Source organism: Gymnoscopelus braueri, assembly GCF_963280865.1.
Source record: "Gymnoscopelus braueri genome assembly, chromosome: 10".
Taxonomy (NCBI): domain Eukaryota; kingdom Metazoa; phylum Chordata; class Actinopteri; order Myctophiformes; family Myctophidae; genus Gymnoscopelus; species Gymnoscopelus braueri.
This window is the reverse complement of record NC_137611.1, coordinates 24581006-24593827: the sequence shown is the minus strand read 5'-3', so window position 1 is coordinate 24593827 and position 12822 is coordinate 24581006. Positions and strand designations below refer to the sequence as shown.

The 12822-nt window shown below is 42.6% G+C and overlaps 1 protein-coding gene across 3 annotated transcripts in view; it reads right to left on the bottom strand.

Annotated features, from left to right (window-relative positions):
• The window catches only part of rock1 (Rho-associated, coiled-coil containing protein kinase 1), a 43387-nt gene that overhangs the window by 22710 nt on the left and 7855 nt on the right, over nucleotides 1-12822 (bottom strand). For all 3 annotated transcript variants that reach the window (XM_080439416.1, XM_080439415.1, XM_080439417.1), the window contains exons 2-8: nucleotides 7226-7307; nucleotides 4710-4810; nucleotides 4254-4391; nucleotides 3952-4127; nucleotides 3130-3214; nucleotides 2232-2376; nucleotides 376-514 (exon numbers count right to left, since the gene is read on the bottom strand). In XM_080439416.1, the coding sequence (XP_080295542.1) occupies nucleotides 376-514; nucleotides 2232-2376; nucleotides 3130-3214; nucleotides 3952-4127; nucleotides 4254-4391; nucleotides 4710-4810; nucleotides 7226-7307 (866 nt within the window). The remainder of the gene's footprint in view (nucleotides 1-375; nucleotides 515-2231; nucleotides 2377-3129; nucleotides 3215-3951; nucleotides 4128-4253; nucleotides 4392-4709; nucleotides 4811-7225; nucleotides 7308-12822) is intronic.

The following is a 12822-nucleotide window of genomic DNA, read 5'->3' as shown; positions in this document are numbered from 1 at the left end:
ACCATATGAATGGTCTTAAGTAGCCTTCTCAATGTATAGTGCGACAAGACTGTGAATTCTACCGTCATCCAGCCAGCCAGCCAAATTATGGTAAATGCTTTCTCTGGACGTTAACTTTATCAGCCAGTTATAGTTACTTTTTTAGGGGGGTTACATCTATGTGGCTGGTAAAATTATGAAAGCGTCTGGTGAAGAATTGGAATGCACCAGTCACTTAAGATTTCTGTCCTGAGTGGAACATTCTCAGTGGCATTTCTATCCTGGTTCCCTACAGCAATACATTTGTGCTGGAGGATAATCAATGCCCAAACAAGGAAAGACTCTTAAGATAAGGGCCCTCTTCACGAGCCACTGCTCCTTCTGTGGCTATCTCACCTGTCAGTCAGGAAAGCACAGATGAGATTCTTGGCATCCTTGGAGATGTCGCTGTCATCGGGGAAGGTCAGCGCATTCTTGTGGTTCATAATTTTGCTGTACGTCCCCACCAGCGAGTCGGCGTAGAAAGGCGTGTCGCCTGTACACAACGCAAGGCAAACAAGGTCTGTGAGTTACTGCTATGTCCACATCGATTGCCCATGATGGAACAATCATAGACAAACATGAGAAAACGTATACAGTACAACATAAACATGGCCAGAGCCACAAGAGCTGGAATGTCCATTCTGGAGAATAAATAGCAGAATGAAACACAGGATAGGTGCCACAGCAACAAGACTCGATGCAACCCTTCCTTTCGATTCAATAGGTGCATACAAAAGGTGACAAACTGTAATCATGCCTTTCCTGTCAGGGCTCACAGGCCTTGGAACAAACTCAGACAAGGCAAGTCATGACCATCGTCTCAAAAGCCACCTTTTTGGGAAAGTCCATCAATAATTGTCGTTTTATTTCTTTGTGTTATTCCCGTTCCTTAAAACACTATTGACATGATTTATGGTAGAATAAGCTTAAAGGTCCAGTGAAATTACATTTTCGGTCATTTTATTTTGAAGTTTCAGTCTGAAATGGCCTCGCAACCAATCAGGAGGTTCAGTCCCTTCAGGCTATGTCACGGTAGAACCTCACTCACGTGGTGTGCAGTGTTGTTCTTTGTAGCCTGCAGGCGCACGCTGGCCAAGGGAGAGAGGCAGCTACTGTGCAGAATGTTTGTTAGTTGCTTATTTCTAACCTACAATGTTTTCAGATACATATTTTAGTGTGCTGATTAAGTTTACAATGAGTAATACACCGTCTGGACGTCATCTTGAATGAGATTCAAAATGGACTACTTCTGTAATTAAAATCAGCTGTGTTTGGAGGAAAGTCCAGCTATGGGAATCACACAGGTGAACGAAATCAAGATTTATTCATATTCACGAAAGTGTATCTATGTCATCAAGCAGCATGTTTTCGTTCACAGGAAGTAATTAAGATTGTCTTTTTAGGGACTTTTGATATAAAAATACAAAAATAATTTGGCAACTATTGTTAGGTATGCCCATATGATGACCACGGGTATGCTCTTAACACATACAGTGCCAAGATCGCGTCCACACGTTCTTTCAAATCCATCGCTTGAGTGCCAGGATTCCTAAGAACGAGTTGACACGTTCTTTTGAATTTTCATTGTTTAATCTGTGATCGCACGGCTGTGTTTATTTCTCATCAACACTTTCGTTTTCCACTTACGTCACACTCACCCGGAGCCGGATGTAAAAAAAAAAAATCATTTCCGGGTCACGTTGTTTTTCTCCGGTGATTTTCGGCCAGAATAAGGAAAAACATGGTTTTTCACACGGTATAAAAGACAAACGAACAGCTCAACTTCTATTTTCTTTGGTCCGGGTGACTAACAGTCATCGTCGTAGTGTATCACATTGTTTTCAGGCCGATCAGCGGGCCGGGAATTGTCGAAAACGTCACATCCTTTGAATGACCGGATATGACGTGGGCCTGTTTGGGAGGGGGTGAGCGAGGTGATCAATGTTTGGATGTGCTGCTCTCTACTGGTGGAACAATCGTAGGTGCTTGACAACACAATCAGAGAATGTATTTGAATGAAAAATTACAAAACAAAAAAATTAAAAAACACGCAAATTGCTGGCACAGGGGTGAGTACATTATGAATAAACTCTGGCAGTCAATGTGTTAAAGTGTGGAAAAACTTATTTTTTATTTCACCAGACCTTTAATAAATTGAACTCAAATTTCAAGGTCCCAGACAGCCATTTCACCTTCATAATCACACTCACCAACAAGCATTTCATACAGGAAGACTCCCACGGACCACCAGTCACACTCTCTGCCATAATATCCATCTCCTCCTTGGGATTTTAGTACCTCAGGCGAAATGTAGTCTGGAGTTCCCACTGCTGTGTCACATCGTACCATACCGTCCTGAAGGGAGGGGCAACAGGCAAATAAACTATTTAGACTATCTCAATCCCATAACGAGAAAATAATGCATGGCAGTGGGTGTAATGTAACACAAGACATGTTTTACGGGAATGCATCTGTGTCATTTCAGATGTCTTTGGCTATTCAAAAATAGCAGATATACAAGCTCATAGCGCGGCACCGAGTCCTTGTATACATCTGGTTTTTTTTTGGTTTTTTTTATCATGAAGATTTTTGCACATCTTTGAATATGTATTTTTTAAAAGCGAACATTTTAACTCAGATCTTTGCTTCTGGGGATTCTACAAATGTCTTCTAAATCCTAGCAGTAAAAAAAACAAAACGTATGTTGCTAATAATATCAGTGGTTCTCAAACCTTTTTCATGTCAAGGACCCCCAAAATGATATGTGTTTGGTCGCGGACCCCCCATCTCAAAATATTTAGTTTCAGGGACCACACCCGGAAGCAAATATTTGAGTTAAAAATGTTCGCTTTTAAAAATATATATATTCAAAGATATGCATACGATTTCTTTTCAAAAACAGCAGATCTATCGTAGCGTGGCATTCGGTGCCACGCTATGAGCTTGTAGATCTGCTAATAGCCAAAGAAATCTAAAATGACAGAGACGTGTTCCCGGATTGAATGGGTTAAATTGACATAGCACTCACATGATCTCGTATAAAGATACCATGCAAGTGGTGTCATAATGCTCGTTATATGGTGGCACACTAGAGACTGAATGTGATACCTTGTTCATTTTCATACAGGTGCCAAAGTCTGCCAACTTCAAGTGGCCTGCTTTGTCTAGCAACATGTTATCAGGCTTCACGTCCCTGGGGAGACAAAAGAGACAGACTGTAGCACAGCAAAGCACAACGCATCAGAGATATAGTGACACACAATGCCTCACAAGGGCTTCACTGCAGTGGTGGAAAGAGTACTCAAATATTTTACTTTAAGTAAAAGTACCAACACTGCAATGTTGAAATACTCTGTTACAAGTAAATGTTCGGAATTCAAAATTTACTTGACTGAAAGTACAAAAGTATTGGTATCAAAATGTACTTAAAGAACCAAAAGTAAAAGTAGTCATTAGGCAGAATGTCCCATCTCAAGTTTTCAAACGTATAAAAATCTTTTGAAAATAGCAGATCTACAAGCTCGCGACGCATTGTGAGCATTGTAATTGTAGTATTTGAAGTATTGAACATTGGAAATACTCAAGTAAAGTAAAATATGTCAAAATTGTACTTAAGTACAGTACTTGAGTACATGTATTTAGTTACTTTACACCACTGCTTCACTGCAACAAGCTATATACCCATTTTGTAAATAGACAATTACTGTCCTATGCATACACAACTTATTTACATTAAATGATTCGATTTTATCAATGGAAACCTGAAAACAGCTAGTTAATATTCAATACTGGGTTTTACTTAAACGGTGATGTAATTTTAAGGACGGCTGAAAGAAGGAGCCGTTTTCAAAACTAATACTGATAGGGAGAGAGCAGAAATGAGAGAGCAGAAATGTACTGACAGGGAGAAAGCAGAAATGTAGGTCTTACCGGTGGATGAAGCCCATGGCGTGGATGCCGTCCAGTGCCAGGACCACCTCAGCTGTGTAGAAGCGGGCCCACTTCTCTGGAACGTCGTAGTTGCTCATCAAGTTGACCAGGTCCCCACCGGGCATATATTCCATCACCATGTAGAGGTAGCGGTCATCCTGGAAGGCAAAAAAGAGCTGCAGGGGGCAAGAGAGGGGAAAAAAATAAAACAAAGTTTTTTAATTTCATGAAAAGTGTCTGTTATTCAGTAATGGTCCATAATGCTATTGAAGTATCACAGAGGCTTTGAGGTCCTTTTATACCTGCACTACCCAGGCGCTGTTGGCAAAGGCCATGATGTCCCTCTCCTCCCAGAAGAAAGCGGAGTCCGACCTCTTGATCATCTCAAATTTGCTTAGCAGCTTCATGGCGTAGACCTTCCTTGTTGCTTTGTGTCTTACCTGGAAAAGGTCAAAGGGTGGCATTTGCTGTCATTAATGTACAGAAGGGACAAAGGGCAACAATGCCCCTCAAGTAATAGGGAGGGGGGGAAACGTTACACCACCAGTATTGTCTGCTAAAATATTACACTTTGCTAAATCAAAGCTAGATGCCTTTTCAGGGGTTGCCCTTGGGGGAAAATGTAATAAATTGAAAGTGTATAAAGATTGTGTAAATGCTTTTCCTATTCCTATAATAATAATATAGCACTTTGGATGTATACTTTCTATATAATAATATAATGCAATAAGTAAACCAAGCAACAATGGGAAACTTACCAACTGCACCTCGCCGAATGCTCCTCTCCCAATAACTTTAACTACCTCATAGTCCTCTGCTTTCATGCGCAGATCCCGGATTTTACTAATTGTATCCTTATCTGGAAAAGAGAAGCAAAGACGAATTATTGCATTGATCTCATGACCGCAGCCTTATCCTTATAAGAATTCACTAATCAGAGACAGTTGAGTTGCTACATAATGCAGGACATGATGGCTTACTGGCTATGCTTCTCCAACTGTCAAAAAAAACAAAAACAAGGTGGAAGTTCAGATCACCACTATCCTGTTTCTTGACTTTCTCCAAATGTGGGTGTTGTGCTTGCTTTGTCCAGATAAAACGGGGGTAATTTATGCGGATTTATGGAGAACTTCCACACTGTTGGCAAAGAGAACGGGAGAGGAAACCTCCCTTCGTTGACAATGGGCCTCTCCACAGCTGAGAGAGGCAGCTTGGAGTAAGTGTACTGCTTACTGAGAACAGGCCTCTCCCTGATGCAACAATGCTGGCTCCCCTAGGGGAGACAACATTCACTGCTCAGCCAAATTTGGTCATAGTTGAACTAAGGGGATACTTATTTGATTCACATGGGTCACAACTGGCACAGGAATGAGTGCATGGAAAGGGGGGGGGGGGCATCCAAGTTCAATTAATCTAAAAATAAAAGTCATGGCTGAGGCTATTAGAAGAAGAACATTTGAGAGTGAGTCATTTCCACTTAGGGCAGGAGATCCAGGGAACAAGATCCCTACTAGAAGAATTCTATACTAGCTGGCTGGATTAAAAAAAAAAAGTATGAACATTGAAACGACTTTTATTCAAAGAGGTTGTATATAGATTCACAGAACGTATATAATTTTCTCTTATACAGTAAATGAGGGCCTGTAACAGAGAGCAGTCAGTTGATGTGATGGGTGGTGCACTGCAGAATGCATGCAGCACTCCTGGAAAGCCTTCAGAGTCCAGAGCCCTTGAGGCAGCGCATGCCATTGGCGACAGGTCTTTCTCACACAAGACAGCTAGTCCATTAATGTCCATCACAGCATTTCCAACACTTGGCTGTTGAACACTAAAAGTACTGTACCAAAACTAATTGAACAAATGCGGAATGACAGCTTTCGCCCCAAGGCTGTGCAGTTAGTTTGCAGTGACACTTGAATAGGAGAATACAAGATTTCACAGTTTGCCAGAACTGTCTTGAACGGGCCCCAGTTAGACTAAGAAATACATTAAAAAAGGTCATGATATAAACACAACTGAACTCTGCTGTAGCAGCTCATGGGTCAATGTGCAGGTCAAGAGCGGACTACAGAAAATAACCGGGGCAAGCTGTGGGAAATGCATACTTTTATAAGGGCAGGTCAATTCAAGCAAGGAAGTAGATGTATCCTTGCTTGCAGCTTTGTCTTAGTATTTTTGTCTCTGTCTGACAGAAACCTTGTACATTTATATCTCATCTTTTCATGTTTTTCCATAAATGAATGAATGCCCTATTTCATTACTTTGTCGTATCACAAAATGTTCAAACATTTTTGCCTGACATGCCCAAAAATAGGGATGCCGGGTTGAAAGTCCTTAAAGTCTGTCTGTGGGTTTTTATAAATTGAATCAGTGAAAACTAAAGTACAGTGTATTAACCCATTGGGACCTGGAACGCATCTGTGTCATTGTTTTGATTTGAGCTAAAAAGCATTATTTTACACGTTGGCTATTCAAAAATAGCAGATACCGAGTGCCGCACTACGAGCTTGTAGATCTGCTATTTTTGAAAAATCCAGAAAATGTGTGCAAATTAATATATTTATATTGTTTTAAAGCGAACATTTTTAACTCAAATCTTTGCTTCTGGGAGTCCCTGGAACAAACTATTTTGAGACGGTGGTCCTTGGCCAAATACATATAATTTTGGGGGTCCTTGACACGGAAAAGCTTGAGCACCACTAATACAGAAACGTGTGTTTTTTCCGAGAACTGTTAGGATTTAGAAGACATTTTGTAAGAATCTGCCTCAGGTCTTAATGGGTTAACAAGAGCTTGTGACTACTGACTGAATAATAACCACAATGGATCCATTGGAACACAGGTTCTTTTTTTGGAAATACAAGGTTTCTGCCCAACAGCGATAATTGTTTTGCGTGGTTATTCTTAAAACTTCCTACTCCATCCTTCATAGTTGTTCTCAGACTCCGCCCCCATAGACTTTTTACTCTACCCCTGTATTTTCTACCATAGCTCCCCAGTCCGTGATAGAGGGGAAGCCATCATGATAGGCATCATGTGGGTCACCAGCCATTCATGAAAGCCCCTTTGTTGGGGGGAACACTACGGCAGCAGACACAATTGTGCCCGAGCCTGCATGGAGGCGGTGACCCAAAAAAAAAGCCCTCGTTCCTGGGCTGAGGCTTATACCAATATGTAGCGGGGGTCTGCAAATATGAATGATAGGAGCGAAAGACAAGGAGGAGGGGGGAAAGGAGGCCATGAAGGGAAAGGGCATTGTATATGCTTTACTTACATCTATTCAAGAAGTTGTCAATGCTCTTGTTTTTCCTCAGGGCAGGGAAGTCAAGGTCGTACACCAGCGCATCCAAGCCGTCCTGTGGGGAGGGGAGGGGGGGCGGGGGGGGTGGAGAAGGTGGTGAAAAGGAGATAAACAACAATACTACAGCCTGTCACAGCTCCTCCCTCTGCTTGTCAGCATCAATAAAAAACAACCGAGAGTCCTTTTCTGGTCTTCATATATCTCACAGACTAACTAAAAAGCTCAGATTTCACCGCCAGCCTAAATATTAGAAGTTTGTTAAACTTATTAACTGATCCATAAAGGATTTAAAAGGGGCACATTTGGGTAATCCAGCCTCACAGCTAGCCCCGTGTGGAATGATTTACTCTGGGAAGCATGAATAGTATAGAACAGTGACGCATGTCTAATAACATGACTGGGGTAATTAGGGCAGCGCCTTATGATAACCTCTGAACACCGATCACCCGTTTCCTAGAGCTACAATGCATGTTGATGCACTGCAAGTTGGACATGCTTGTATCTACCCCTCCAATCTCAAATATAGGCTACGTCATTATCTCAGATAGCTGATAGAAAGCAGTGGTGATGACAGTGTTCAATCAATTCTACACCAAAAACTAAAAGGGCAATACTAACAGTGAACTACCCAGAACACATGACCGCCAAAACATAACATAACACAGCCAAAGTGTTAATAAAAGAAAGGTCATGTCATAGCGTAAACTGTAAAGAATGCCCCCTTGCATGCGCAATTTTACACTATTCGTTTTGCTGTGCAGAATTATGTAAAACTGCTTTCAACATTGAAGACACCACCAGAATGCAGCAGGGGAGGGGTGGGTTCTCCACCAGCTATAAACATAAGGGCTAGTTATCCTCAGGCAATGCAGCAGAAGTGCCACCGACAGGATTTAATCTAATCTTCTTTAATCCAGGATGGTTGACACAAAGCGAGCATACAAATACTAACATACTGAGCCTAGGTCAAAAACATAGCGCATTGCCTCTAGTCTGTGTGGGCAAACCCTGCAGATGAGACATTTATACAGAACCATAAGGATAGGATGTGCCTAACCATGGGACATCTTAAGACAAAAACCGCTGTCATTGTTCAAAATGAATTAGGAGAGGATTTTTTATGATCAAGACGACTATTAACAAGTTATCTGTATGAACGCACATATTCAGAGGACCAATCCTGGAATACCTGAACACTGAGGGAAGCCCCTGCCAAGTAATGAGACGGTGTCATTCTGCACCTCTGAGCAAAACAATGATGACACACACACACACACACACACACAGTGAATCAGCAGCTCAGACAAGTCGAGGAATCCTCTTAAGAAACTCTGCGGCACAGTGGAGGTCAGGGCCATGGAAACACCCCCCACCCCCCCCTAGGAATACATGAAAAAAGAAAATGCCTCAGGGATGGATGGAGGGAGGGAGGGAGGGAAGGAGGGGGAAGACAGGCAGGATGGACAGAGAGAGGAAGAAGAATGGGAGGAGAAGAAAGTGGATCGGAACTGGGAAGGACGACGGCAATCTAGATGGAGGGACAGAATGCAAAAAAAAAATAATAATAATCAGGGGGTAAAGAGTAATGACAAAGCACGACAGCCGACTGGACATTAAGATGGCCAAACTGAGAACAGTGGATTTTTCACCCATCATGTATCATGTATCAAGCCTGCCATGTACCTTACCTCTCTCAGTCACAGCAGTGAAAGTGGAGAGAAGGAGGGCAGCAAAGGGACTCTTACACAAGGCAGGGTATGGAACGGCAGTGGAAAAATGGAGCCTTTTGACCATACAGTAACTAGGCAGCCTGCGCTGTGGAAAAAAAAAAAAGCTGAGGAACCGAGTCCTCCAGGACCCTAATCACACAGCTCTGTGCTCAGCAATGCACGTTTGCATAACTTCCTGCCGCAGAGAACTCTGGACAGCCGCAGTAACATTCCTTAACAGGACTGTACACGTCAGAGAGCTATTTTAAGTATGCGGCCAAACAAGTTCTCAACAAAAAAGTGAAGGAGAGGGGGGAAAAATATCCATCCCAAGTACAAAGTCGCATACTGAGCTTCATTTTCAATCAGCACTTGAGTCGTGCTTTAACATTATTGTGGACAGACCGACAGAGAGAGGTAGGATGTTCTTCCAAGAGGAGAACAAATGAAGGAAAAAACAAAGAAAAACCTGAAGACAGCCATGCAAGGAACCTAAGCCCCACAGGATGGTAAAAGCCCAGGGTGAATCACTCCAGGATACGAAATACACAGTAGGAAAATATAAAAAACATAAGTTTTGAAACACTTAGCACCAAGTGATTCTTTCCCTCTGATCCTGAAAGGGTTCACAGGAGCAAATAAAAGAAAAAGAGGCGGGAGCGTGTGTGTGTGTGTGTGTGGGGGGGGGTACACATGGACGTAGTCTCCCAGAAGATAACCAAAACAAAGATGACAGACAGACAACACATCACAGCATTTTTACCGGCAAATGCGGGAAAACGCTCAACATCAGTATCCAACTGCTTTTCAGATAACAATATGCTGCACTATGTCATCCTGTAATTAGGCATTCAGACCACCATTTCAATTGTCGTGCAACCTTTATTCGCGGACACAATGATTCTTGCTCGCCATGTTTGTTTTCTTTGGTGTTTCCGCTATATGTCAACAGCTAAATAAATCAAATCATGGGAATAAATGTTTTAGATATCTGATTGGTCAGCACTTGTTTACGCCGTAGCGTAAAAAAAGGGCCCTACAGACAAGGGAAGGGATAGATACAATCAGAGACAGACAGACACAGGTACAGACAAACCTATTATATTATCACAGTCCCAGGTCTGTTCATCATTATGTTATGATAAATGGCTTTAATCACTGCACAGAGATAAATCATGCTTCAGCTCCTTCATTCAATAGGAGGGTGGTAACTAGTAGGTCCAGATAGATCATGCTTCAGCTCCTCCACTGCATAGGGTGGTAACAGAAATGAGTTAAATCATGCTTCAGCTCCTCCACTGCATAGGGTGGTAACAGGCACAGTTAACTCATGTTTCAGCCCCTTCACTGCATATGGTGGTACAGGCCTGCGTACACCATGCTTCAGCTCTGTCACTGCATAGTGTGGTACAGACCCGGATAAATCATGCTTCAGCTCCTTTATTACTGCATATGGTGGTACAGGCCCAGATTAATCATGCTTCAGCTCCTTCAGCGCGTAGGGTGGTAACAGGCCCAGGGGCACTATGTATCAATTCAAGCACTGGGACTTCTACAAATCATATGTGGCAGTCTTGGGAACATTTCTAGGAAAACAAACAGGAGCTAGCAGGGCTTCTCTTTATCCTATTTCTGCTGATGCTGCTCCAGGGAAGATGGCATGGAGACACATCTCCGGGATTACTGGGTAATGATATGAAAAACTTTCTCATCACTTGCCCGTTAAGGGCAACTTTAAAGCGATACAGAACACACAGTGGCCCAGCGGTTGACATTACACATGGCAAGCATTTCTTTAAGCTTAAGGGGAGAGAACTACACTCACAACTCTCTTTTTCCAGACATTTAACTTGGGAGTTAAATTTTCCATGGGCAACCCAGCCACATCTTCCTGCACTCTGTGCCAGCAGAAGGCATGCAGACTGGCCTGAGTCAAAAACTGTACCTCTCACTTCCCCTTTCCGACACCTCTTCAAGACAATAATGCCTTCCACATCTGAACAATCGCGCAGGCCGACATCCTCAGTTCCCCATGCAAAGGCAGTTCAACTGCAGCCAGAACTCGTTCCAAGTATATACAACAGAACTGCTGAGTGCTGATCTGCTGAATGATACTATTCAAAACACACACAAATTACACCTTGGTTCCTCATCCAAAATACTGCATAAGGATACATATGAACTAGGCCATGATAGGATTAGGAAGCCAAATCTAATAAAAATACTATTTTAAAATTCATGTAATACTGTCTCATTCCACCTGGGAATAAAACAGTTTATGCAACATTACGACTTTCAAAACAGAGGAGTTCTCTCTCAGGTTCTTTGGAAGGTAGGACTCTTCACCCAAGCCCCTTATTTACACATGCACACTCCTGCAGTACATAATATCTACTGACAGGAAATCCCACTTACCTAGAAAGACTGCATATCTAACAAACCTACTAGATAAGTGGCAGTGACAGTGAACCCAGGCATGGCAAAACAAGGGCATTCCATTTCCTTATGAGGCCCCAGTGAGAGAGACTCACTGTCATAAAGGCTTTCATGTCAAAATACAATTGAGTTATTCCTACAGAAGAGAGCGCTCACGTGATTCTACTGACTGAGTCTTGGATTCTCAAGCAAAAAGACCATCATGCCTTGCCTCCGCCAGCACTTGTGACCTCAACCACAAATAACCAACTTATTAAACATTGACCCGGGATCTCAACTCGCTTTTCCACCAACTCCACTAGCCAGGGGGTGCAGATTCCTCTGTAAGTGGGACAATAGAACGAGGCCTTCAGCCATGTAAGTAAAAGATGGGAGGGTGTGTGGTGGGGTGAGGCTGTGAAGTTCAAGGGCTAAATCAAAGGAGGAAGCTCTCCATTTATATTATCAACTTAAACCCCATTTATTTTGTTGACCAGGGTCTCTCAGGGCTCTATACTTGGTCAGCTGATTTTTCCCCTCTACACAACATAGCCAATCTATGCATTACGTTGTAAGCTTGTAGATCTGCTTTTTCCATTGAATGTTTGCCCCCAAAATAGGGACACTACACATGGCATGTGGTTAAGACTAGATCATTTTAGTCTGCATTCCTGCCAATGATCGGTCAGTTGAGGGAAATGCAGATCTACAAATAGCTCTGCCCATTGTTGTTCCCTTAGCTGAATAGCTGAGGAGAGCAGTTTACAACTGGCAGCCGTGGGCCGTTCTGACAATAGGGGATGGACCCAGTGCCGAAAACCACAACAAAAATGTGTATTTGTTTCCGTCTTTCTGATGTGAGATTTCATCATTGCAGAATGGAGGTGATCATCTCAGCCATTGCTGCCCTATAGGAAGTGATTAGCCTACTTAGCCAGCTGATTTCATTTGGCCTAGAGACTTCAAGTTGTACATAAGTTTACAAAGCATAAAGTATAAGGTGTACTGTAGTAGGCCCTAGAGATGTTATGCATCATGTTACTACGGAACTGTTATGGTCCAACAAATCCTATTTCTTGATTACCATAGTGTGGACACAGGAATTCGTATGCATTTGCAATAATCTCTCACCGTCAGGCTGCGTTATCAGTGCAGGCAACACCTTACAGGTGGGGTAAGTTTGTCCATTAAAAGGCAAAGGTCACTAGAATGAGGGCAGGCACCCTGTATTTATTTAGAGAGCCCTACAAGCCCTAGACAACATGCGTGCGTGCGTGGCTGCATGGACAGGTAAAGTCAAGTAGATCTCAACAGGACAGTAACCAGTCGGCAAGTGTGCAGATCATGTCCAAGAATCAAATAGCCTAAGGTGGAGAATCAATGGAGTGTGGTACAGTCAACAGACGTAATCGAATGGGGTTGTCAAGTGTAAAAAAGAAAAAATAA